This window comes from Neolamprologus brichardi, chromosome 1 (genome assembly GCF_056152115.1).
Source record: "Neolamprologus brichardi isolate AB-2024 chromosome 1, ASM5615211v1, whole genome shotgun sequence".
Lineage (NCBI taxonomy): Eukaryota > Metazoa > Chordata > Actinopteri > Cichliformes > Cichlidae > Neolamprologus > Neolamprologus brichardi.
This window is the reverse complement of record NC_142104.1, coordinates 36169490-36195351: the sequence shown is the minus strand read 5'-3', so window position 1 is coordinate 36195351 and position 25862 is coordinate 36169490. Positions and strand designations below refer to the sequence as shown.

The 25862-nt window shown below is 41.2% G+C and overlaps 1 protein-coding gene across 3 annotated transcripts in view; it reads left to right on the top strand.

Moving 5' to 3' along the window:
• Positions 1-25862, top strand: part of bcas3 (BCAS3 microtubule associated cell migration factor) — a 365279-nt gene that overhangs the window by 65449 nt on the left and 273968 nt on the right. For all 3 annotated transcript variants that reach the window (XM_087841488.1, XM_087841496.1, XM_087841502.1), the window contains exon 15: positions 9026-9353. In XM_087841488.1, the coding sequence (XP_087697614.1) occupies positions 9026-9353 (328 nt within the window). The remainder of the gene's footprint in view (positions 1-9025; positions 9354-25862) is intronic.

Below are 25862 nucleotides of genomic sequence, written 5' to 3'. Positions count from 1 at the left end.
CTCCTCCAGCTTATCCGGGGGAACACCAAGGCGTTCCCAGGCCAGCCGAGAGATATAATCTCTCCAGCGTGTCCTGGGTCTGCCCCGGGGCCTCCTCCCGGTGGGACATGCCCGGAACACCTCACCCAGGAGGCATCCTTGTCAGATGCCCGAACCACCTCAGCTGGCTCCTTTCGATGTGGAGCAGCGGCTCTACTCTGAGCCCCTCCCGGATGGCCGAACCTCTCACCCTATCTCTAAGGGAGAGGCCAGCCACCCTTCGGAGGAAGCTCATTTCCGCCGCTTGTATCCGCGATCTCGTTCTTTCGGTCACTACCCACAGCTCGTGGCCATAGGTGAGGGTAGGGACGTAGATCGACCGGTAAATTGAGAGCTTCGCTTTTACACTCAGCTCCCTCTTCACCACGACGGACCGGTGCAGCGTCTGCATTACTGCAGCCGCAATCCATCTGTCGATCTCCGGCTCCCTTCCATTTATTTATCCATCAGCCTCATTTTTACTACCTTGCTGAGCTGTGTTGGCAAAGGTCTTAGCGTAGATGGCTGGACCTTCCTCTCCCTGACTGTCTCCTTTAGCTGCTCAGGGGATATTTTACCAGCTCAAAACCATAAACTTTCCAGGCTGTCCTGGTTCAGCCCAGGGGTTTTCTCCTCATATATTTTAGCATAAAACCTAGGTGGTGAAGAATAATCTTACTGAGATACCTGGACCACCGGAACTGAGAGCTACTCTCCGTCTCTCCAAAGATGAAACAATCACTATTTCATGACCATATTGTGGGTAGGAATGTAGATTAACTGTTGAACTCACAGCTTTTATCATTTATTTAATGACTTAGTTATCCTCAGTTGTTTCTTCATTTCCTTTCAGTAGTAGACAGGAGACGACCCTTCCCTCAGCTGTCCAGTTTGAGTGAGATCCAGGTTTGGACCAGTCCCCCTCCAAACCACATTCCCATTTAAACAGATACATTTATGAGAAAAATACACGATTGGTAAAGAAAAACATTCATCCAGTTTATAGAAAATAACATGCTCCTCCCCCTCGATGAACTGCAACATTTAAAGAGCATTAAAACGTTACCTGTGTTGTTATTCTATACAATTTAGCATAATTGTGTTTTTATAGTACGAAATCACAACAACAGTTACATGAAGTTGCTTTATATCGTAAGGAAAGACCCTACAGTAATACAGAGAAACCCCAGCATTAAGACAACCAGTGAGAAAGCGTTTGTGAAAAGTGGGAAGGAAAAACTCCCTTTTAACAGGAACCAGGCTCAGGGAGGGGGGGCTATCTGTGTGACCAGTTGGTGATGAAGGGAGACAGAACAAAAGACTTACAGAGGAAGAGAGCCAGAGATTCATTTTAACTAATGATTAAATGCAAAGCTGTGTACAGATACATAGTGAGTGAAGAAACACTCTGTGCATCATGTTGAAGATTTAAACCTAACCATTACTTTATCAAAAAAGAAAGTTTTAATTAAAGAGGATGTCTCTGCTAAAATCTTGAGTTATGACACATTATTACATGTGGTCATACAGGGGATGCACCGATACCGATACTGTAAAATGTGTGTGTACTCATACTCGTAAAAGTTAACCGATACCATGAACCGATACCAACTTATTTCATTAATCAGAGGGTGGCTTGTCATTTCTGTTGTAGTTTTTTTAGATTGGCCACTAGGGGGCCAATTATTATTTTATTTATTATTTATTTTATAATTTTTTATATTTTATTATTTATTTAATAATAATTATTTTGTTTGTTTGTTTACAATATGGACACTCTGCAATCATTTAAAAGTTTATTTTATTCTCAAACCTAATTTGTATTTATTTTATTCCAAACAGAAGTGTTTATTTATTATTCTGAAAGCTCGAGACAGTGCCAATAGTTCAGTGATATTTTGTAAAATTACAATGTGGAGACTCTGCAATAATTTAACAGAAGTGCTTATTTTTCACTTGAAATTTTTTTGTGGTCATTTTTATTAAGATTTTATTTTTTATCGGCAGGGAATATAATAAAACCTGTCTTCCAATTAATTGTATTTGTGTGTGTGTGTGTGTGTGGTAGAAGTATCGTTTTTTGTACTCTGTATCGGCAAGTAGTCAGATCCAAGTATCGGTATCGTATTGGTTTGAAAAAATTGGTATTGTTGCATCCCTATCATACATTTAATAATACTTTAGGGAGAGAATAGAGCATATTGTGCAGTATATTAGCTGTTGGCAGCTAATTTTCACCACCTACACTTTGACACTTTCACTAAATGTATGGTCTATAATAATGAAGTAAAGGGATATGGTAATTAATTTAATAAAACAATGAAAAGAAAAAAAGATTGTAGTTCTCGAGATTATTTTTAGTTTGACTTTTTCTCATTAATTACAGTAGAAAGGAGAAGTGCTTGCTCAACAAAAGTACTTCAGGCCTTGTTAAGTTCAGGATTATTGACTGGGAACACACAGCATCACATGCACACACACTCCTACAGCCTGCCTGCAGTTAATGTATGACCAAACGTCAGGTCTGCTGACTGGCTGCACACTGAGGGTGCTTTGATCCAAGCCCTTGTAAACACTGAATGCCGGCCCCTGCCTGTGTTTGGGACAGGGGTTATCACCACAATAACACACAGACACACACCACACACACACAGAGAACTGGGAGTCATAAAGTCTTGAGTAAGGTAGGTGGAGGTGGACGCCTTATCTGTCTCCAGCGACCAAACATGCGGCTGGCTGTCAGTGACCCGAGGCCAGGTAAACAGACCTGCACGCTGATAACAGCTGTAAGGGGCTGAAGGCGGAGCAGAAGGTGGATGAGCTCAGAGCCACGAGGCTCTTCTACTAAACGTAACAGTCTGTAGCATCAATTGATGTCCAGTTTTTTTAAATTTGTGCTTCAGTAATGAGGCTGCTCTGTGAGAACACAATTTCTTCAGCCTTTAATACAGCAGTGGTTCCCAAACTTTCTTTGCTGGGCCCCCCTTTGTTTTACAAAAAAATATTTGTGCCCCCCCGCGTACACGCACACACGCACGGACACACCCTCCAACCACACACACCCATATTTTGCATCATTGCGGTTTATTTCACACCTCAAACATTTAGTAAACAATCAAGCAAATACAAGTAAACTGCAATAAATTACAGGTAGTAAGAAAATAAACTACTAACTCTTTTACGCTACGTCCGCACCTACACGGGTATTGCTGGTGAAACGGCGTTTCGAATCACCGAAAACTGAGACTTTTTTGCGTTTACGTGTGGACGAGGAATACAGAGTTCGTCACGCATCGTCAAAGGTATGTGCCTTTTTCACGTCACGCTGTGGCCACGTTATTGTTTACATGAGATGAACTGCAGAATGGCAGATAGAGACAAAATACTGTTAATCTGACTGTCTGCAGGTTTTACACGCAGTTACTGTCCCTCCATTTAGAAAGGCAGAGGCGTCACGCTGTGATTATTTTATGTGTAGTTGTTTTTTTCCTGTGTAATAATATTCAACATTGATATCAAAACATTTTTTTAAAAAAAGTCTCTCTGTGCAAAATGGGTTCAAAAACATAAACAGCTGTGGGATCCTGTTTGTTTGAGATTTGAACCGGGGGAACAAATCGTGGCAGGATCAGCCTGATGTTATTTGTATCCTGCTGTAACTTTACTGTATAAAGTATAGTATAGTATGTATATCTCCAAAATGTCAGGAGTAGTTCGTCATTACAAGAAGTGTTTGTGAACTAAAAATCAAGAATGTTAAGGCCGACCGTGTCTCAGGGGGTTGGGAAGCGTATTTGTAACCAAAAGGTCGCCGGTTCGATCCCTGGGCTCTCTGTCCTGGTCGTTGTGTCCTTGGGCAAGACACCTTACCCTACCGCCTACTGGTGTTGGCCAAATGGCGCGATATGGCAGCCTCGCTTCTGTCAGTCTGCCCCAGGGCAGCTGTGGCTACAACCGTAGCTGCCTCCACCAGTGTGTGAATGTGAGAGTGAATGAATAGTGGCATTGTAAAGTGCTTTGGGTGCCTTGGAAAGCGCTATATAAATCCAATCCATTATTATACTGTTCGTCCGTGATTCGAACAGCCCAGCGCTGCTCCCGACGAAGGGAAAACCAATCCTGCAGGGAGACCTACCTCAGCACTTGTGCAGGTGAAGCCAAAGGGAAGATTTGCTTCACCATATTTTCTAGTCTTTGGCTCAGAATGAAGTTGGTTTGGAAACATATTCAGCGATGCTTCATCTCCTGCTTTGCGTTTCTGTAGGTGCCCGTGCTAGCAGTGTCCAAGCGTTTTGTTCCCCCCCCACACCCCTTTTCATCCCGCGCCCCCCCTGCCATGGCTCTGCGCCCCCCCTAGGGGGTGGGCCCCACACTTTGGGAAGGTCTGATTTACTGTGTCTGAAAAAGTGTTTTCCCCCTTCCCAATTTTCTATTTTTTATATTTTTGTCACACTTAAATGTTTCAGATCATCAAACAAATTTAAATATTAGATAAAGATAACACAAGTAAACACAAAATGCAGTTTGTAAATGAAGGTGTTGATTATTAGGGGAAAAGAATCCAATCCTAAATGGCCCTGTGTGAAAAGGTGATTGTCACCTACACCTAATAACTGGTTGGGTCACCCTTAGGGGTGGGCGATAGAAACGATATAAATTTGGCCAACGATAGAGTGGTAGCGCATGTTGATGATGTCATCAAGCTGCGCCTGTTTTGGTCGGCTACAACCATTATCATCTGCAAATTATGTCGGGTGACAGTCATAGCAAAGAGATGAAGCACTTTTGAAATATGGGGAAAGCCAAAAACTGCGCTTCCTCCACTTCCGTAACATTGATTCATTAATGTTGTATTCTCTCGCAGCTGTTCTGTTTGTTACGTTGTTGCAGTATATTAATAACTAACCTCGTATTGTGGATGAATGATCTCAGTTGTTCTCCTGACTAAAGTTTGGCCGTTTACTGTTTTCTTAACTTGCATAAAGTAGTTTGAACCTGCATATTCACTAATATTGGTTTTCAGAGATCTGATTTTTAACGCCCCTCAGGCCCCTCAGGTCACAGCATTTCATACTGATTTCAATTTTCCCTCTTTGTGTTCTCCAGATTCGTTGAATGGTTGAACGATGTTATGTACCTTAGATAATAAAAGCAAAATTCTTTGCAGTTTAATACTGAGAAATGTTATTCTTGAAACAGCTGATCTATTTGCCCACACGAGAGAGGTGAACCCTCCCTTCTCTGCCTCATTTCTGGGTACTTTTATTTATATATATCCAGTCATGTTACTAAGATGTTACTAGTTATATTAACATTTTTAGTTTTTAGATGTTCCACTATGTTTTGTTAAGCAGCACAAAACTCAATTTTTTGCCACTATTGCAAATTTTAAAAAAAAGATTTTAAGAGTTTTAGCAGTTGACATGTTGCCTTTCCATTGTTTCATTATGTAAAATGTATTTTTATGTGTTTATTTACATTCTAATCACTGTGTAAATGGAGTTTTTGGGGACAGACTGTCAGGTTTCCCTAACCACGCTTCTTGTGCAAACATGTGATTTGAGTATTTGCCAATTATATGTCAATATTTAAAAGCCTTACTGACTTTAATGTTAAAAACATCTTGTTTTAATATTGTGATATGTTTTGTGAAGCAGTGGAAATGATCTAAACTTGTAGTTCTGACACAAAGCAGCAGCTCCAGGCCCAAGAAGACGTTTGTGTTCAAAACCCACATCAGCCATATTTAGTATATCCACATTGTTTAAAAGCATTTACACACTTATGGATCTGTTTAAATCTATTACGCTTCTGCTCACAGTCAACAGTGCTTTTCCATCGTTATAGATCAAATTAGGTTGCCGTAACAATATTGACAAACAGAGGCCTGTTATGTAACTTTTGTGATCGTAGTTAGTCAGTCAAAGTGAGAAGGATGAGGCGTCCAATGCTAACAACCGCATAAACCCTCGTTAATCGTCCATCTCACGCCTCCATGTGTTTATCTCGTCACATCTTTGTCACATTCTCGTCATTCTTTCAGACTTGTTCTCAGGTCAGCTGAGGTGCTTAATCTTCACTACCTGGTGTGGCTGATTTAAAAAGAAAAACAAAGGCATTAAACTCGTCTTATCATCTTCTGACTGTCACACATGTCATCGAGTACTTTGTTGGGAAAATACAAGGAGAGCTATCCAGTCTTTCAGGAATGTGCTACCTCCACATCAGCCCTCGCATGTGACTGAAAGCAGATGCATTCCACCTTTTTGAGATAACATTTGACACAAATGTTTGATATGTGGATGGTTGTCACACCATGAAAGTACAATTATAGCCACCCTTCAGGTAATCCCCCACCTGATCGAAATGGATTTGGCCATGATATCCAGGACCCATTTACTGTTGGAGCCCTGACAGGTCTATTATGACCAATTACAACACACACAAAGTAGCCCTTTCTCATCTCTGAGTCATCTCTTCTAAGCTACAGCAGAGGTCAGCCCTCCTCTTTCAGTCATCTTTGTAAAGTAAAGTAACTGTCTGGTATGCAGAGGATGCCCCATTAACTGTCATTGCTGGGGACAATTACCTCGTCTGACCTGGCAAAAGATTAGAAAGGCCTGGAGGGACAGAGCTTTCTCTTTGCTGGCCGACTGAGGAGTCAGGCATTCCTCTTGTAAACTTTCTCCTGGATCTACACTCTCCAGCCTGCCATATAGATATAATATATATGTATTATTATTATTTTATTTTTTTAAAGGCATGCCAAGTGATAGATGCAGTTTCAGCGCACAATCATTTCATCAGTCTGTCACCTTATCTCTTTGTCTTTTCATTTTCTCGCACTCTCCAGTGCTTGCATTGTCTCATGCAGCCTATTTGTCTGGTTTCCTGCATGTCTGACGTGCTCGGGGAGATCCTATCTTCTCTTGAATGTCTGCTCCCTGAGTGTTGGAGAAGAGCAGCTAAATAAGGATGCCATTTTTCTTGGTCATTTATTTTCTCGCCGAACAATCTCATATCTTATTGTCACCTCTTGCAAAAACTGTTGTGTGTTTCTGTCAGGCTAGTCGACATCTCAGTCATATCTCTTGATCTCTGCGATTAATACTATAGCCCAGAGTTAGTTGCACTTTGGAGTAGTTTACTTTTGCATCCATGTTTCTGTGCTGAATAAAATACGCAGGCGTGTAAATATATTTTACACATTCATCAAGTTATTTTGAGACCATCCATCCACTTTCTGCCACAGGTCTGTGTCACAGGGACAGCAGAGAAGCCCAGGCCTCTCTATTCACAGATGGGATTGTTTTGAATTGTGCACAAATTATAATATGCCAGTGTGGAAAAGCTTTTTGTCTTTGCCAACAGCTGAAAGAAGCTTCATTTCAACACTGTACCTTCTCTGACCAGCAAATCTGAAATCAAGGTCCACTGCAAACTCAAGTTTGGGACAGTAGGCTTTCCACACTGTCCCAGAGCCATCCCACCAGTGATATTAGGACCAAAAATCTAGGAGGTTTACAGCCCTCCGAATACTTAGTTTCTCAAGTCACTCAGTATGTAGTTTGTATGGAGTAGGCATCATTCTGTTTTCGGAGCGTATACACCTGAGGATCATCCACATAGAAGTGGCTTCTAAGAATGAAACTGAGGGGCTGCAGGTACAGAGAAAAGATGCCCAATGACTGATCCCTGAGGATGTGAGATGGTTTAGACCAGGGGTCTGCAACCTTTAACACCCATAGAGCCACTTGGACCCGGTTTCCACGCAAAAGAAAACACTGGGAGCCGCAAATACTTTTTGAAATCTAAAATGAAGATAACACTGTATATATTGTTTTTTACCTTTATGCTTTGTGTGAACAACTAAGGTGTGTTGCTTATGAAATCCATGAAGTTACAGAGAAAATTACATTTTATTTATGTAATGAACACATTTTGAACTCTTAAAGAAATATAACAAAAAGGAAAATGATCCATGTAGCAAAGAAAAACTGTTGTGTACCGATACCCTTATATCGCCTTTGGAGCATAGCAGAGCCTTGACCTGAATTTTAACAAATAATTGGAAAAAAGCACTATGCTACTAAATATTTGCAAAATTCTGCATAAATATTTATTTATTTACTTATATTTATTTTACATGGTAAATGTGTGTGGGGGGCGTGGTCTGCAGTGCTGCTGCAGGGGAGGCGGATGCACCTGAGCTGCACCCGCAATCACGCCTCGCCGCCTGCTCTCTTTGCTGTTGTGTTGTCGGGCTGTGAGCTGAAAAGCTACAGCCGGCTGTGTGCGCACAGCAACGTGAAAAGTGGTCAATAAAGAGAAGCTGAAAAGCGTGTTCATGCAAACATCGTCGGGTCTGCTGTGATATGTTTACAATAAGACTTCTGCTCCTGAACCTCTGCGCACAGTGAAGTCACTTTCATCTTTACGCAGGACTGTAAGCTGTCGTCTGTGAGGCGTGAGCGGTGTTTGTTTTAACATAGTTCACAGTCGAGAACAGCTGCTGACGTGATGTGGATCCGAAGATCCATAATTGGCCTATCTGGGGTTGAAAGTCTCGGTAAATGCACGGCGTTTCGGCGGGTATACCGGCTTCCGCGAGTGTGACGCTTATTTTGAGCGACGAAAAATAATAAAATATAATTTGATTTTTATATTTAAATATCACAATAATCTTTCAATTTAGAACTAAATTAAAAGAACTAATACAAAAAATACACTTTAGGTAAATACTTGTAATTTATTTTCCCAAACCCCTCGGAGCTGCAGTATAAGGACTAAAGAGCCGCAGGTTGCCAACCCCTGGTTTAGACTAACACAAAAACATTATGTCCTGTTTTTACACGTCGACCAGCCTCTACACTTTAATGGAATTTTCAGAAAGAAAGAAATCATGTTTTATGTGGTATGTGTCAACATTTCCACCACTTATGCTTACGGTGTGACATTTACCTGCTCTGTTTTTTGTCTGTGATCTTTTTCTCCTGTCTGGATCCAGGTACAGGACATGTGTTTCAGCCAGGACAGTCGCTGGGTAGCCGTCAGCACCCTCCGCGGCACCACACATGTATTTCCCATCAACCCCTACGGTGGTGCACCGTGTGCCCGGACTCACATGTCCCCACGTGTGGTAAACCGGATGTCGCGCTTTCAAAAGAGCGCTGGATTGGAGGAGATTGAACAGGAGCTGAACAGGGCAGCTGCTTTAGGAGGAGGAGCAGGAAGTCTTGCAGGAAGTGGCTGCATCTTAGGTGGAGGAGGCATCGGTGGGCGCTGTAGCCCCATACCAGGCCTGTCCAGCAGCCCCTCAGGGTCTCCATTACATGGTAAGGAGCTGGGAGGGTGAAGAAGTGAGACGCTTATTGATGTTTCAGTTTTAGAAGTCCAAGTTGGCGTCTCAGCAGTAGAGTTGTGGTCAGAAGTATACATCCACACAGTCGTTTCTTTGTTTGTTTTTAAAGGGAAATGATTGTATATATCTTTAATCACTTTAAAAAACAAGAATTGGGTGTACAAGTTTCAATTTTGGATCTCCACAGGATTTGATAATGATGCTGAGCAGCAGAGCGTTTCATTCATCCAACTTCAAAGTGCTTTAATTACACAGCCGTTCACTGCTAACAATGAAAACTGTTAGAAAGAGCAGATTTAGGAGTTTTAAGTGGTTGCCGGTTGGTAGCATAGCAACAGCTGTGACTCCTGACATGCTCAGACGGGTGTGAGTATTGTGTGGACACATGCCGCTTCCAGAGGGCACACACTGAGCACCTGTGAACACTCAGCCACGTGTTTCAAAAATTACTTACTTGGCTTCTGTGTCCATTTCTTAAAAAATAGAGCTTTTTAAAACTGGATTATTCTTTTTGATTCACTCTGTATATTAGCGAGTAATAAATGTGTTAGTCATGATGTAATACATGATTGTTCCACAACTAGATGACAAGCAGCTTCCTCACTTCTGTAATCTCTGTAAACTAAACAGTAATTCTCATCTAGTCTGGTTATGTCGACACATTCACGTCCTGAGAACAGACCACGGATTCCACCCAACACTGTTTACCAGCTGTGATATACTTGGAAATTTAGCCCTGAAAGTTCATTAGACTCTCTATGAGGGTTTTTTTCCAGCCCCGATTTTTGAGAATAATTTAATCGGGCAGCAAACGTCATAGAGAGTTTATATAAGTTAACAGGAAATCCAAAAACATGATTCTGTTAGTTTACTCATTTACTTTTCGCAACTTCAAAAATAAGGTACATACTGACCCATGAAGTTTTGGTGCAGTTACATCCTCACACACCGAGTGCTGAAACCAGTGTGTAATGTGTTTACACCATAAATGACTTAAATTACCTGTTTTCCTTTTTAATTTTGATTTATTGAACCTTTATTTATACAGGAAGTTCCACTGAGACAACACAGACCTGTTTCAGACGAACATATTCAAATGCTTCAGTTCGACTGTTTTTAACGCATTTCTATGCCCTGGCTTTTAACACACTATGACCCAAGCATTTTGGTCTTATTTGAATTAGTTTAGTTATTATTATTGTTTTTTATTGTTATTATTGTATTACATTGTTGCTTTTTAATACCATTTTTATATTGTTAAGCACTTTGTGCAGCATCGGATGTTTGAAATGTGCTATATAAATAAATTTGACCTTGACCTTAATGATCAGTTGACAATTACATCAACAACATAGTTTACAAACAGCAGCTTTTGTTAGTAATGCCTTAGCGGCCACGTTAGTGTTACTTACTTACACTGTTGTCGACTTCTGCAGAGAATCTTTGTATAATCTAAGATATAACCTAACCAAGTGGCCAATGGCGTTCCCAGCATTTATACTTGTGGGTAGGGATGCACCGATACCGATACTGGTATTGGGTATCGGGGCCGATACTGTAAAATGTGTGTGTACTCATACTCGTAAAAGTTAACCGATACCATGAACCGATACCAACTTATTTCATTAATCAGAGGGTGGCTTGTCATTTCTGTTGTAGTTTTTTAGATTGGCCACTAGGGGGCCAATTATTATTTTATTTATTATTTATTTAATAATTTTTTATATTTTATTATTTATTTATTTAATAATAATTATTTTGTTTGTTTGTTTACAATATGGACACTGTGCAATAATTTATTTAATTTATTTTGGTTTGTTTAATTTATTCTCAAACCTAATTTGTATTTATTTTATTCCAAACAGAAGTGTTTATTTATTATTCTGAAAGCTCGAGACAGTGCCAATAGTTCAGTGATATTTTGTAAAATTACAATGTGGAGACTCAATAATTTAACAGAAGTGCTTATTTTTCACTTGAAATTTTTTTGTGGTCATTTTTATTAAGATTTATTTTTTATCGGCAGAGAATATAATAAAACCTGTCTTCCAATTAATTGTATTTGTGTGTGTGTGTGTGTGTGTGGTAGAAGTATCGTTTTTTGTACTCTGTATCGGCAAGTACTCAGATCCAAGTATCGGTATCGTATCGGTTTGAAAAAATTGGTATCGTTGCATCCCTACTTGTGGGTGGTGTTTTATGTGTTAATTACCTTGTGGCTGTGGCCTGGTGTTATATGCTGTTCTAGCCATAATAGAAACAAATGCAGTACTGGGTCCTCCACACTTTGTTGTGGTCACGTTTTTTCTTCGTAGGCAAATCTGTATGTTGTTTCTTCAGACGTGAAATCTCCAACCAGGAATCTGCTGTTGTCTCCGAGTCCTTGTATTGAGGGTATGATTGTTGTTCCTTATATTTGAGGCAACAGTTATTTTTCTCTCACAGTTCCTTTTGCAAACTGCAGCAGAAATGCATGAGAGGAAACAACTGTACTGAGCAGGCCAATCACAGTAGCTGTGGCCTCCATTAACGCAACAGTTGGTGACATTCCTAGGACAGCGCACGTTAGGTGACGACACAGTTACTGCGTACATACGGCACCCTCTAACACGTTCAGCAGAGAGGGGGCAACCTTTGCCTTCACCTAGAGATGTGTTTCTGTCCACGTGACGACTGTGAGCACGACAGTCGCTCTTTTTCAGCAAGCATCTCTCCGTCTTGTCGTGATTGTGCGGCGATATAAAAATGGTGAGCTAAATGGAGTGTTACTTCAGGTTAGAGATTGCTGCAGTGGAGTCTGTGTGTGTCTGTGTGCATGTGTGTTTGTGTTTCCAGTGACTGGTTGTCACAAGAGCCACTTTTCCAGGGACTCTGCCACAACCTTGTCTCCCTTGTTTGTCAAACACTATTGCAGGCCACTCACACGAGCTGTGTGTACCTTTCTGACTGATAAACACAGACTTTGTGTAACCTGCACTGTTTGACCCCAAAGGTGTTACTGGGAGTAAATTATCACAGTTTCTACGAGTCACGGTCTTCCTGGAATATCGCTGAGCTTTGATAAACGTGCTGCTGCCGGTAGCGGGTGGATAACTTGATAAACACTTCAGAGAACCACATGAGTGGGAATCGATTGGTGGGTAATTCTGCATGTTTAGTAGAAGAGGTTTGAAAACTTAAGTCATGTTTTTTCGTGACGTTTTCATCTTACTGCCGTGGAAACAAGCTCCTAAACTTTAAAACGCTGTAACGAGCAGTTCATTAACTTTAAAAGTGAAGGTCACGCGAGCAGATGTGTGATCTATTCCACAGAGCAGTGTCCTCCTTTGGATATGTACACACTGTTATTTATCCCATGTTGTGTTCCAGCGAAAAGTGTTAATGTGCTGAAGTAAAATATTTAGATGGTCAGTGTTGTTTGAACCTAACATCTTGCAGTTGGAAGATAAATATTTAAAATTGTGTCTTATCATATCTAACAATTTTCTCACTGTATCCTGTGACCAGGCTTTTTGTTTCTATCTGATGTATTCCCAACGCCATATCAGATGAACTCGCTTCACTTCACTTTATCTTTTGCTGGATGTTATTAGCTCAGTGGATGTTGTTGCGGTGTTTTTTCGTTCACTTATTTGAACTGTCGATATGAAACATCTGTTTAACCCAGAGGCATTACAAGCCTTATACTTCTGAGTTCAGTTGATTCGATGCTGTTCTCTTTTTCCTGCTGTGGTTCACGAGGCACGGCTGCTCGTCTGCTTAGATTGGTCACTCTGAGTGCAATCGCACCCTCCGTGCGTTACACTGTGGCATCGACGTAAACACTGTTTCATACCATATTAACGGTCGCTGCTGTGGAGGCACCGATTCCCATCACTGGACTACTTGGATACTCACATACGGCAGAAATGTGACACCATAGTCTGGTCTCAGTCTTTTACCTTCGTCTGCTTGTTTGTGCAAATTATACACAGTTTAAAAACACGTATTTGAAAATGAAACTGAAACTGAAATGAAACTTTTCAAGGCTTTGGGTGCCTTGAAAAGCGCTTTATAAATCCAATCCATTATTAATTAGAAGCCAAACAAAGCTGTTCAAATTCTTATGTCAGTATCCGATTGTTACGCCCCTCAAAGTGGCAATGCAAGAGCGTCCAGCTGTTGCTAATTGGCCACACCTGGGGAGGTGTGGATAAAGGCTCTCTGGGAAGGCACACCAGTCTTTGTCTTAAATGAAGTCTGGTGTTAGTCTCCATATTGATGCTGGGCTTTTGAGCCGGGTCGTAACAGCAGTTGAGAGTAAAAGCAGCCACAGCCTTTGCAATGCTGTAAACTGTAAAACCAGAGTACCCAGACATGCAGACATGGGGAGAACATGCAGATCTAACTGTATCTGGTTATAAAAAGGAAAATTACCTATAGAGACTTACACTGTCAGCCATGTTTATTGCATGAAAATACCCAAATTTTGAGGTGGACAGTTTCAAACGAATGAGGAATCACAGTTTATGAAGTTTATTTTGTAAATGAAAATGTGTTTGAGTTTGTTGGGCACTGTAGCAGATTACTGCTCGAGGTCAATCGGCTGGACTGCTAAAAGACCGAATAAATATTTGGAGGGTTTAGCGTCGTTATAATGAAATCCATTAAATGTTTAGGTGTTTCACAATATTGAACACAGGCTATTTTTCTGAATAATAGCAATAATTGCCATAAATATTATAGATGATCCATGTTTCTCATCCTACGCCCAGCACTGTGCCGCCCAAAAGTCTTCAAATAGTTGATCGAAGATGCTGGACTGGCACATGAGGTTTCAGGGTCTCCTGAGTGACTGTGCCCTTGCTTTCTTTGTCCTTCCTGTCTTCCTCGTGTAGCTCCCCAACCCCCCGCCACACACACACACACACACACACACACGTACATGCATGGACACATTCCTCCACGGTGTGAAAAATAGTTCATCAAACATTAAAAGGATGTCTGGAGAGTCACTGCTGTGCTGCGACGAGAGACAGAGAAGCAGAGAAACATCAAAGTGGGCTCGGAGGTGAAAGTGACTTAGCAAAGTAATGAGGTGCAATTGAGGAAAAATGAAGAAGAGATAGAGCAGAAGGAATAAAAGTGGGAGGGGGTAGGCGACAGGAGCAGGGAGGAAAAGATAAGTTTGTAGTAGCGGTGCTGAAAGCCGGGGTCTCGGGGAGCGTGCTCGTAAATCACACTTTGGTTTCAAAGGAGAACATTAGGGCCACCTGTCAACAATTAGTCCACACAGGGATGCCTAACTGTGTGTGTGCGTGTCTAGGTGTGTGTGTACATCTGAAAAAGAGATACCTGTGGTAAGATATATAAAAATGAGCCGCTTTTTCCCTTTGGAGAAAGTTTGACTTAACTGTAATGTTTAAAAGGTTGGTCGGGTTTGACATGACATCAATTTAAGAATTGCCAAAAAGTGCCTATTTCAGTGATCCATTATCAGCTGTGACCTGTGGAGGAAGGTCATTTAGGTCTCTCTGTCTTTCTCTGTCCGTCTGTTTTTGTTTTTTTTGAAGATAAATTGGCTCCGAGGCATCCTGCCTCATGTAAATTTAGAAACCCAGCCCCTACCGCCACCAGCGTTGATAAAACTCCATAATTCTCACCGGATGCAAACACATCGAGTCGCATTTGCTTTTGCGTTTACCTTCCGGCTTGTTTTTGCAGGCTGGGTGTGAATTTTGGGTAGCAAAGACGTTTTTCTTAGGCTGGCACAAAGCAGCAGGGTGAGGCGAGCTGGGGCCGGGCCACCTAGCCACAACAGCTGCCCTGTGATTGTCGCCAGCGAGGACAGCGTTGATTTTTGGGAAGGAACTGTAGAAAAGTACACATCCTTCTCAAAGCTGCCAGCCTCAGGCCACCGGCACACCTAAAAATAGAGCCTGCAATTGGCCGGCTTCTTGTCACTGTTAAAATCTGAAATGGCTATTTATGTCCGTGTGTACAGTACTTTTCTCTCCCCAAAGCCTGTCCTCTGTGCGATCGATGTATTGTCATTTGAGGTGATGACCCATAATGTGAGCGTCCCATGCTGTAAAAGTGTGGTTTGTCTGCGGCGCGGCTCATACAAGGCTAGATTAGTAAGTGCATATTCTGTGCACAGGGCAGAGGTTATTGAGGCTATACCAGGCACATGGCAGCCACTGCAGACGTTTTATTATTCAGATGTCTTTCAGCTCCAACCGCAGTACTGTATAATACAGCAGCGTGTGGAGGGAAAAAAGCAGCTTGATCATAATAATCTAAAAACCCTCTTTGATTTTTGGTTTGCTTTGACTTCATATTTTTACTGCGCCGTAGTTCTGAGCAATACCTAGAGAGGAGGTTTATCTGCTGACCGAGGGTCCGTTTTTCTACCGTCCACATGAAATGCTGTGAAACGTCCCGGCTTTCCCCTTCTCTGCAACATGTTTATGACAGTTATGACTCGGTGTGCATTTTTTCACATGCTTGGGTGCCTTTCATTGTATACATAGCACCAGTAATACACTTCCCAACCATAAAACATCAACACAGGGCTATTAGTCAGTGCAGCAGATTTGTTTCCCCGCAAAGCAGGAGCCCCGGTGGTCCGATCATAGGGCCATCTGGGCCCTGGCGCTGGTTCAGAGAAAGAGGGGGAGGCGAAAAACAAGGTGTGACGGGAAACTGTTAATTCACTTGTTGATAAAGGGACACTTCCTTTCTGCTATTAGAGGCTGACGGGTTGCTTATTTGGGTTTGGACTTTTGTTTTATCTCGCCCTCCTCCTCCTCCAGCGCTCCCCTTCGTCAGTCATCGTCCCGTGGTGAAAAACACCAACGCTCTGCTGAAGCCGATGCCAAGGAAACATTACCTCATAACTGCTGGCGTGTGACACGTATGTGCACGGCCTCGCGCTGACCTTGTTTTTAACAGCGTAGTTTACCTTAAGTCAAACAGTCGCAGCGTACAGACAGAAAATCTAGAAAGTTTGGTAAGATACGATAGATGGCTTTAACAGAGGAGGTCGGATTTTAATTTCAGTAACGTGTAAACTGCACGAACCAGTCGGATGGATTACTTGTCCAGACTTTAGTCATCATAATGAGCTGTCCGCCTTGGATCGGAGTCCGGCCTGAGGCTGAGCTAGCCAGCATTTGCAAAGGGACCACATGCATGCCATTTCAGATTTTTATTTTATTTTTTTATTTACTCTCTGATGTGGTTATACCATCTATACCATCTCCATGGCTGCTGACCTCACCCAGATATCAGCGATATTTAGCTGACGCATGTCCAACCTCACAAATGAGTGGACACATACTTTCCAGCCATTTGGTGCAGTTCATTCTCACGTGTAGTAAAACGATGGTCAAATATATTGCAGCAGATATGCTAACCCTGCTCTGTCCCTATAACAATCCAAAAAGTGTTTTTAGATTTTTATCAGTCTGTTTGATGCCTAAAATGAAAGACTTGAACTTGTTACATTTATTCATCATCAGTTCTCACTGATTTGTTACATTGTCTACAACATAGGTGTCAAACTTGCCAAATTTGGCCCGCAGCCTAGTTACATTTGGCCCGCGAAGCCAATACTAAATTACTATCAGAGCTGGCCTACTGCTATTATACAGCTAATATATATATTGTTTAGTATTAAGCTTTGCTTGTTCCATATTCAGTTTTTCAGCAAAACTTGTTTGAGTCCATAAGAAAAGATTCATTCTTAAATCTGGAGGAAGATTTTTTTCCAGTAAATATTAACGTTAGCCCGCGACTTTGTTCCAGTTTTGAATTTTGGCCCACTGTGTATTTGAGTTTGACACCCCTGCTCTACAACATCAGCTTATAACCAGCCATAATTTTTTCATTGGATTATATTGAAACTCATGTTCATTTTTTAAATTAAACATAGTGATGTACAAAGAACATGATGAACCATATTAAACTTTTATTATTTTATTTTATTTTTTTTAATTTACTCTCTGATGTAGTTATACCATCTCCATGGCTACTGACCTCACCCAGATATCAGCGATATTTAGCTGATGCATGTCCGACCTCACAAATGAGTGGACACCTAACCCTAACTATCTCTTGTCCCCTGTAACACTCCAAAAAGTGTTTTTAGATTTTCATCAGTCAGTCTGTTTGATGCCTAAAGTGAAAAACTTAAACTTGTTACATTTATTCATCATCAGTTCTCACTGATTTGTCACAGTGTCTACAACATCAGCTTATAACCAGCCATAATTTTTTATTGGATTATATTGAAACTCATGTTCATTTTTTAAATTAAACATAGTGATGTACAAAAGAACATGATGAACCATATTAAACTTTTATAAATGAAATAACTGGTGGAGGGGACAGATTTTACTTTGTACTTTTCAAATGTATGAAAAAAAAGTTCTCCAGCAGAAATAATATCTGTTGACATTTAAAACTTTCCAGTAACTTTGTAGAGTGGACATAAAAAATAATTTTAGGTTCACTGGGTCAGCAAAAGTAATAAAATTGTGCGTCTGCATGCGTCTGTGACCTCGCTGTGGCGTGGTTGACAGCCGAGTTTATCAGTTTCTTACCTTTCTTTGACCTTGTCCTACATTTTTTTGTACACACAACAACAACACAAGGATGCACTGTAGCTCTGACATTTTATCAATGACAGCAACGTTACTTCCTGTTCTTTATCCTGAGACATTTGTGTCGTGCTTCTGTGTCTCAGCTGAAAGTTGGAAATAGATCAGAGTCATTGAAGAATTTGGGAAGAATAAGACAGAATAAACTTTTGAACAGGTGAATAATAAAAGGATTATAGAGGTGAAGAAGCTGTTAATTATTTCAAGTGGACTATTTTATTACCACAATGATCCTCCGTGTGGCGCTGTGTGGTCAGGATTGTCTGCAGAGGGAGGAGCAGAGCAGGCAGGCCGTGCTCCGCAAAGAGCCGCACAGAGAGGAAAGGACTCGTAAAGCCCGACTTGTTGCTGCAAGGATTTCGCCTTGATACAAATCTAACAACACAGAGAAAGCAGGGTAATTTCTCTGGACCCTTTTTTATGAATGGTCACTTCCTCCAGCTAAAACAACTCGCAGCCCTCCTTTGTAGGTTGTGTTTTTTTAAAAGTCTAAACACTTATCCGGTGAATGTGGGGCCTCTTCTCGACCTCTTCTCCTTTTCAGTTCTAACATATTTAGAAAATGAGAAAGACGCAGTTACATTTGAAATGAGATATTTTATACAACAGCAAAGACGCTTTATTTCTTCTCTGAGCGGCCTTTGTTTTCATAATTCGCGTCTTTTATTGGCGACACAGAAACCAGCTTCACCTCTAAATCCTACTGTATAGATCTTAATAATTGAAACGACAAATTACTTGTCAGCAGGAAATAGGAATTGGCAAATGGCTTCCTACAAGGAGCAGATGTTCTTTTAAAAGCGTTTTTCCCTCGACCTGCCGTGCAGTCGAGAGGATTTGTACATTACTCAGTGCATTTGATTTAACAGTCGTGTGCCATCAAAGGTAAGCTAGTGTTTGCGGATCGTGTTTGTTGCCGGCTCCGGCGGCGGGATTCTCCCTGCGGTCGTCGGAGGAGCCAGAGCCCAGCTTGGCTTGAGTCAATAAACGGAGAGCTCAGCGTAAAACCACACAGCAATCGAACAAGCTGTTTACCCTGAAAATTAGCCTTCCCCTCTACTTTTAAGGCTTTTAAACCAACCAAAAATACACAGCGCTAGGAATATGTATCTTGGCCAGCATTCGGGCTCCGCCAGAGACCTCTGTCCTCTTTATAGGAACCCTAATAACTCAGCCTCCGCAGCCACTAACCCTCTCGTCACTGGCTGCACTCATCATTATTTGATTTGCAAAATTGTAAGGTAGAGATAAAGAAATAAAGCTGGCTTGCCATTACACACAGGCAGCACTTGTGGCTTACAGCTTATTGCCTGCCATGTGAACAGCACACGCTCTGAAAAGCCAAAGCCGTCCATTGTCACACAAATCGATAGATTTTACATCCTGCTTTTGTTCTGTGCAGCACTTGGATCCTTATGCTTAAAAATCATTTCTATATGAATTAGGAAGCTTAAATCCTTCAAAACGTTTCTGCTCGGTCATCTTTTTAATGCAGGGTGTGTACCCGTGTAAAATATGCATTAAATAAAATGTCAAACATGCTGTTGCTGCTAAAAAATGTCTCTCAGATTCTTTTTCTTCATAATTCAAACCAAGCTGATTTGAATTTAAAGGTGCACGAGCAACGCCGCGTCTTAAAAATAAAGAAGCGTGTATTAACCTGAAAGAAACCTTTCCCTGCTTTGACCTTAGATTCGTTGTTTGCTCGTGGACTAAGTGTTTTTGACGTGCTGTTTATTTAGACTGGGAAGTCAAAATTCTGCCTGCTGAACCCGGATCATAGCGGCCTGCAGGTTGTTACCGGCAGAACCGCAAAAAAAGCCAATCAGCACGAGATGGGGAGAAAAACACGTCCGCGACGTTTCTGTTTGCGTGTGTTTAACTGCTGTAGGTGATGCTGGTCCGTTAGTGCAGACGAAAAAAGACAGGCACCGCTTTGACAAAATAATTAAAATACCAACCTCCTTCAAGAAGAGAGGAGACTGAACTCTGCAGGAATGAAAACACGACGATGGCGAGGATATGTTAATCGTTTTCGCTGGACTTCACGAGTTTCTTCCATTGGCTCGTGAATGCAGCGCGAGGCGGCTGTCACAGTAATGCAGACGTCTCATTATCTCCTCTCTGTCTGTCTTATTGTTTCCTCTCCTTTGGACCGCGGGGTTATAAAAGGAGAGGCAGACAGAGTGACGGACGCAGCCAGTCTCCTCTCTGACCAGGAAGGTCAGCTTTTCCTCATTCAGCTGCGGGCTGATCTGTTTTTAATCACGTACGCTAACACAGTTGTATTTATTTATTTATGTGTTTATTTATTTATTTTTGGAGCAACTGTTGGAATACATACTGAAAGTGTATCTTAATACCTGGCCACACACAAAGGTGAATATTTTTTTGCATCTGATTTTATTTTTCGATCGTTTTTTGCTTGCAAAAAAATTTGATTTAAAACCATTTTGGCCTGACGGAAACACGCCTATTATTTTATTATTATTATATTATTATTATTATTATTATTTATTATTAAAATAATACAAAAAGTTTTACTTACAAAAAGCACAATTTTAGGTTCATACTCTTCACACTGCTTTGATTGTTGTTGCTAAATTAGTTAATTTGTTGCAGATTTTTCAGCATTCAGTCAAATTCTTTCTCGTCTAACGGAGATGTTTGCTTTTCCTGTGCAGCGCGACACCTTACAAACCTCGCTCTGGTTTCTCTAACGTCTAACCCATCCCATCTTTGCTGGCTCCTTCACCCGAATCAGATGATAGATACACACTCAAACACACACGCATATGGTTGAAGTGTGGGGTGTCATCCGATCCACCGGAGCCGTGTAACCCCCCCCACTCAGCTCCTCTTGCTGGCGACTCAGTCCCGTCTGATGAAGCCTTGTAAATACTGACATGCTGTAAACTTGCGGATCTGATTTCAGGGTGCTGTTTGTGTGTGTTTTTGTATTTGTGTGCATTCCTTTCACCTGATAGTTGTTAGATAGAAATGCGCATATGTGTTGTTAGACGTGGACACGTTCCGCTTCTGTGTTTCTGTGTTTTTTGTTGGTTTTTTCCCCTCCCGCCTGCTGCTTTTTTCCCTCTTCGTTACAGAACCGACTGCTCTAAGCTCTGAACAAACTGCTCCTCGGCCGTACGGAGCATGTCTGACACTAAAAGCCTCGCTTCTTCTTTCTTTTTCTTTTTTTTTTTACCTCTGGTGTTTTTTCAGTGGAATTTAAGAAAGAAAAAAATCGTGTTCGGGCATTTTTTTTTCTAGTTTTGCTCTTGTCGAGTGTCTGTTTTTCTAAGCTTCCTGACATGAGAAACTTCAATAAAAATACAAAATGTTCAAAAAATTTTCCCAAATAGGGCCGTTAATAAAAGCCCCCCGTTAGCTTGCGGTTTGGGAGCTGGAGACCGGGCAGGAAGCCATTTTCACACAGGCCGCCCTGACCTCGACTCTTAACTCTGACTGAAAATAGCAGACGAGCGAGATCACTGTACAAAGAGAAAAGAGAGAGAGGGGGAAAGGGGAAACCGAGGAGATAGATACCTCAGCAACATTACCTGAGAGAGAACGAAAGGAGGAAGGAGGAGAAACAAAGCGTCCTGACTGATGGCTTTTCCACCGGTCTTCCGATTCCTTTGCAAAACAGTAAATCTCGTGAAGTTTATTTTCTTTGCAGCATCTGTGTTTTATAAGGGCTCTTTTAATTTGTTTTTACTCTGTCCAGCGGGGGATCCCCTCTCCTTTCTTTTTTACTCCCCTTTGTGTTTGACCCTTTTTATTCTTCCCCACAGTCCTTTTCTCTCACTTTCTTGTCTTCCCTTCTGCTCTTCCTCTCTCCCTCTCTTTCTCCTCCGGTGGAAGTGAGTGTTTTAATAATGCTTCCTTAGGGAACTGGAGATGGGAGAGCTGCATTTTCTTCTTCCCTGCTTTAATCTCTCACTACATTTCTGGGAAACTTGTCAGGTGGTAGAATTTGGGGACACATTGGTTCAGGTCAGCTGCCGTTGGTCAATTATTGCTGAGCTACTTTGAGCTTTCTTGAAATACTCGATCAAAGTCAGTATCCATATTTTAATAAAGCAGTACTTTTTAAAAAAGATTTAAATAATGACATTTTTTCACCATTAAATTTGTATTTAGCAGAAATAAAATATAAAGTGTCAGTAACTAGAAACCTATAAATGTAAAATACCTTTTAATGAAATTGAAATTAAAAATCAACAAAAAGAGGATCATTGATTTATCACTGATGATAATAAAATAAAATGTTCTAATTGCTACTAATAAAATTAATCCAATTTAAATCCCATATTAATTACTATGTTTTTAAGTTTACAGAGAAACCTTCCAGCGTGATGCTCGTCAGCAGATTTAGGCCGTAAACAGAAAACGGCCTCACTGCTTCTTGCTCTGGCACACCTGCTGATCTGATCAACTCCATCACTCCTTCTTTAAAGTTTGTGTAAATATCAGAATCAGTGCAAGCTTCTCCATCAGTGAAGAATAAAACTAATTCTCGCTTCCTTGTCTCCTTTCCTCGATCAGACCTGTAAATCCACAGTACTTTTCCATCAATGTCATCATTTACTCACATATACTCGTCAGGAGTTCACCGTGTTCATGCTTTTAGCTTTACAGTTGGATAAAAGAATTGTCTGCATACATGTAGTTACATAGTGTAGCTGAAAATGAATAAAAAAACAACCAAAGTGTCTGTTTTCCACCTGTCACATCAAGGTAACTCATACTGATGCAAAAAGAATGGGAAAAAAACACATTTCCATAAAGTACGCCTGCTTATTGATTTGCCTAAATGAATGAATGACCTGAAACGGCCACAGCATTAAAGAGACAGCTACGACCACAGCAGGGCAGTGGTAAGGTACTCATCATCAGGCTCAGCAAAAGTAAAACTTTTAGTGGGAATTATTTATTTGGATCTTAAAAAATAAAATTAGTTTCATGTGTAACACTAATGCACGTCCAAAACTTTAAACTAGGGTAAATAAAATGATTATGTATAAGGACAGATTTACATTCAGCTGGCTGAGGCGCTGCAGAAACCTCCCGCACCCTGAGAAGCGGTGAGGCAGCATTTACACCCACTTCATGGAGGAAATTTGGCATTGTTGTGATTATATATAAATAATGTTGTCTTTTGATATGTTTGTGGCTATATAAAGCGTTCGAGGCTATTTTGATGTTTACACCATCGACAAGTTTCTGTTTGACACCCAGAACTAATTTACGCAGGCTGTGAAATCCACTTCCTGTGTGACCAAAGTTCCTCCACACAGCTTAACGTGCCAAAGTTTGTCCAGTTCGTAACAGTAAAGCTGGAAAATGATTTAAACAGAGTCTTCAGCCAAATACACCCCGGTTAGTTGAGACAGAAATAAAAGCTATTCACAATTTCAAGTGTATTGCTGTTAAGTCAAACTAGATGATCGGGTTATTGGTTGTTTGACCTTCAAAGAGTTCAAAGTATCAGAGCGATAAGTGATTAATCATGTCAAAAACTGGACGGTGTGTGGGTGTCGTTCTGTCTGCAGACAACCACAGAATTAATTCCACTGTGAGAGAATTGTGCTCGACACTTTGAGCGCCGGCAGTTTTACACTCTGTGGGATCAAGCTCAAATCCAGTTTGAGCGTGTATAGTCTTGTTGGTGTGTTTGTTTATGAAATCCTGTGATGAAACCCGCCTCACCCAGCCGTTAATCCCCAATGAGAGTTTTACTGGCTGATAGTGATCCATCATCCAAATGCTGTTGCAGAGATTTTTTCCCCCACACATTCTCTAGAACCATTCTCTTGTTTAGCTCGTGCAAAGTTTTTATTACGCGCTGAAACGGCTGCTATTTGCATTAAGACGGAGGCTTTTTATCTTTTTGACCATGAAATGGGAAGTAAGCAAAGGAGGAATATCAGCTTCTGTCCAAAAATATCTTCAAAAGCAAAAAACATAAAAGCATTCCCCTACTGGGACAACGTCTCCGTCTCTTTCTCTGCCCCTCTGTCTCACAGCTGCAATATCATCCTCCAGTCCAAGGTCTCTCCCAGCTCCCCGAGCATCACTCAACATGTCACCTGCCTAACCTGTTGCCTCCTAACACTCCCCATCTCAGTTCCCCTCCATTGCAGTTTGCTTTTTTTTCTTTTCCACCGACTGAAATATCCTCTCTGGCAGAACAATTCAAATAAGACACAGTGTTTGCTTGGGCGCACAGTCTTCAGAGCTTGTCCTTTCGCACATCGGCTCCAAGTTGCAAGCCACCTGCTTGTATTGGATGCAAATAGGGTATTAAAAGAGGGGAGAGAAACATGAGATAGCGTGACATGGGGAGGCTGAGGAGAGAGAAAGAGCGCGAAGGATAGAGAGAGAGGCTTAATGTGAGAAGAGAATGCAAATGCTGTTGAGACAAGGCAGGATGGATGCAGGAGTGCTGGATGGATGGTTGGATTAGGGGAGAAAGAAAGGCGAGGGTCAGGTGTTGGTATGACTTTTCGCCAGGGTCAAGGTTTTTCTCTGGACGACGGCAACGGAGCTGGATTTGCATTGATGGATCTTCTTTCCATGGGGATGTCATGTATCAGTGCTTGGGTACATCACGCCCCAGTCATTAATCAAATCATGGCCTCCGTCTAGAGCTATCTGTCTGCCAGGCGCTTCTCATCTGTCTACCTTGTCTTTCTCTTTGTAGTAGACTCGCTCTGCATGTCGCTTGTTTTCTTTCTGCACTTGTAAATGTTTTCAAATCATTATAGATGCCCGCTGTAAGGACACGCAGCAAGCCTTTAAAGTTAAAATGCAGCAAGATTGTGATAAAAGCAGAGCAGGTGACATTAGCAGGTACTAAATGTGATGGTTTGCTGCGGTGATAGTATCAGTAAGAAAACGGTGGTGTTGTCTTACTCACCTGTGATTGTTAATAAACTGTAAATAAAGTCTAAAATCTTACAATCATGTATAAATAGTTACAATGACTGTGCTCACACAACATTTTGTTTACTAAATAATTGATCTAAATAGACGCGTGCACAGGCCTGATTTCCACTCCCAATGTTTAGCGTAGCTGGATGTAGACACACCCTTAATCTGTTGTTTGCATACATCTGCTCCACCACTCTGACTATGAAAATAACAGCAAAGAAGAGAAGTTTCACATGATCGCATTGCCAAAGATCTTTTAACAGTGCCAAAGCTCGCAGCCTTCCCCACCTGCTGCTGTTGCAGTGTTCGTAACAATAATCTGTGTGCTAGGGCTGCCACAAACGATTATTTTGATAGTCGACTAGTCACCGATTATTTTTGTGATTAGTCGACTAATCAGATCATCATCCATTGGACGTAAAACGTACAGCTTATTGCACCAGCAGCATCTGCTCTTATATAACTATCATTAGCTTACAGCTTTAAGTGTTTAAGGTGCGAACTAAAAATAAAGACAAGATGATAGTTTATTACATTTTAATGACATTTGCAGATTGTTTCGGTGAAGTTTAATAAACTCCTTGCTATCTAAAATATAACAGGACACCGGAGTAAATTCTCCAGCATCTCACACTTCTGATAATCAGCTGTCTGCTTGACGTTTATTCAGCTGTGTAAAAACTATAACTTTAATCTCAGCCAAACCGATTTACTCAGGAACAAATAAAATACTAAAAAAGCCAAACAATAACATTTTTAAGTTATCTAAGTGACTTATATATATTTAACCTGATGTAGCGAAAGACGGCGGTGGGTTTGAAAACGATTTGCCGGGAGTCCGGCGTTCTCACGACTCTAGTGAGCCTAGCCCCCGGCTAGCTATCGAGCTAGTGGCTAACAGA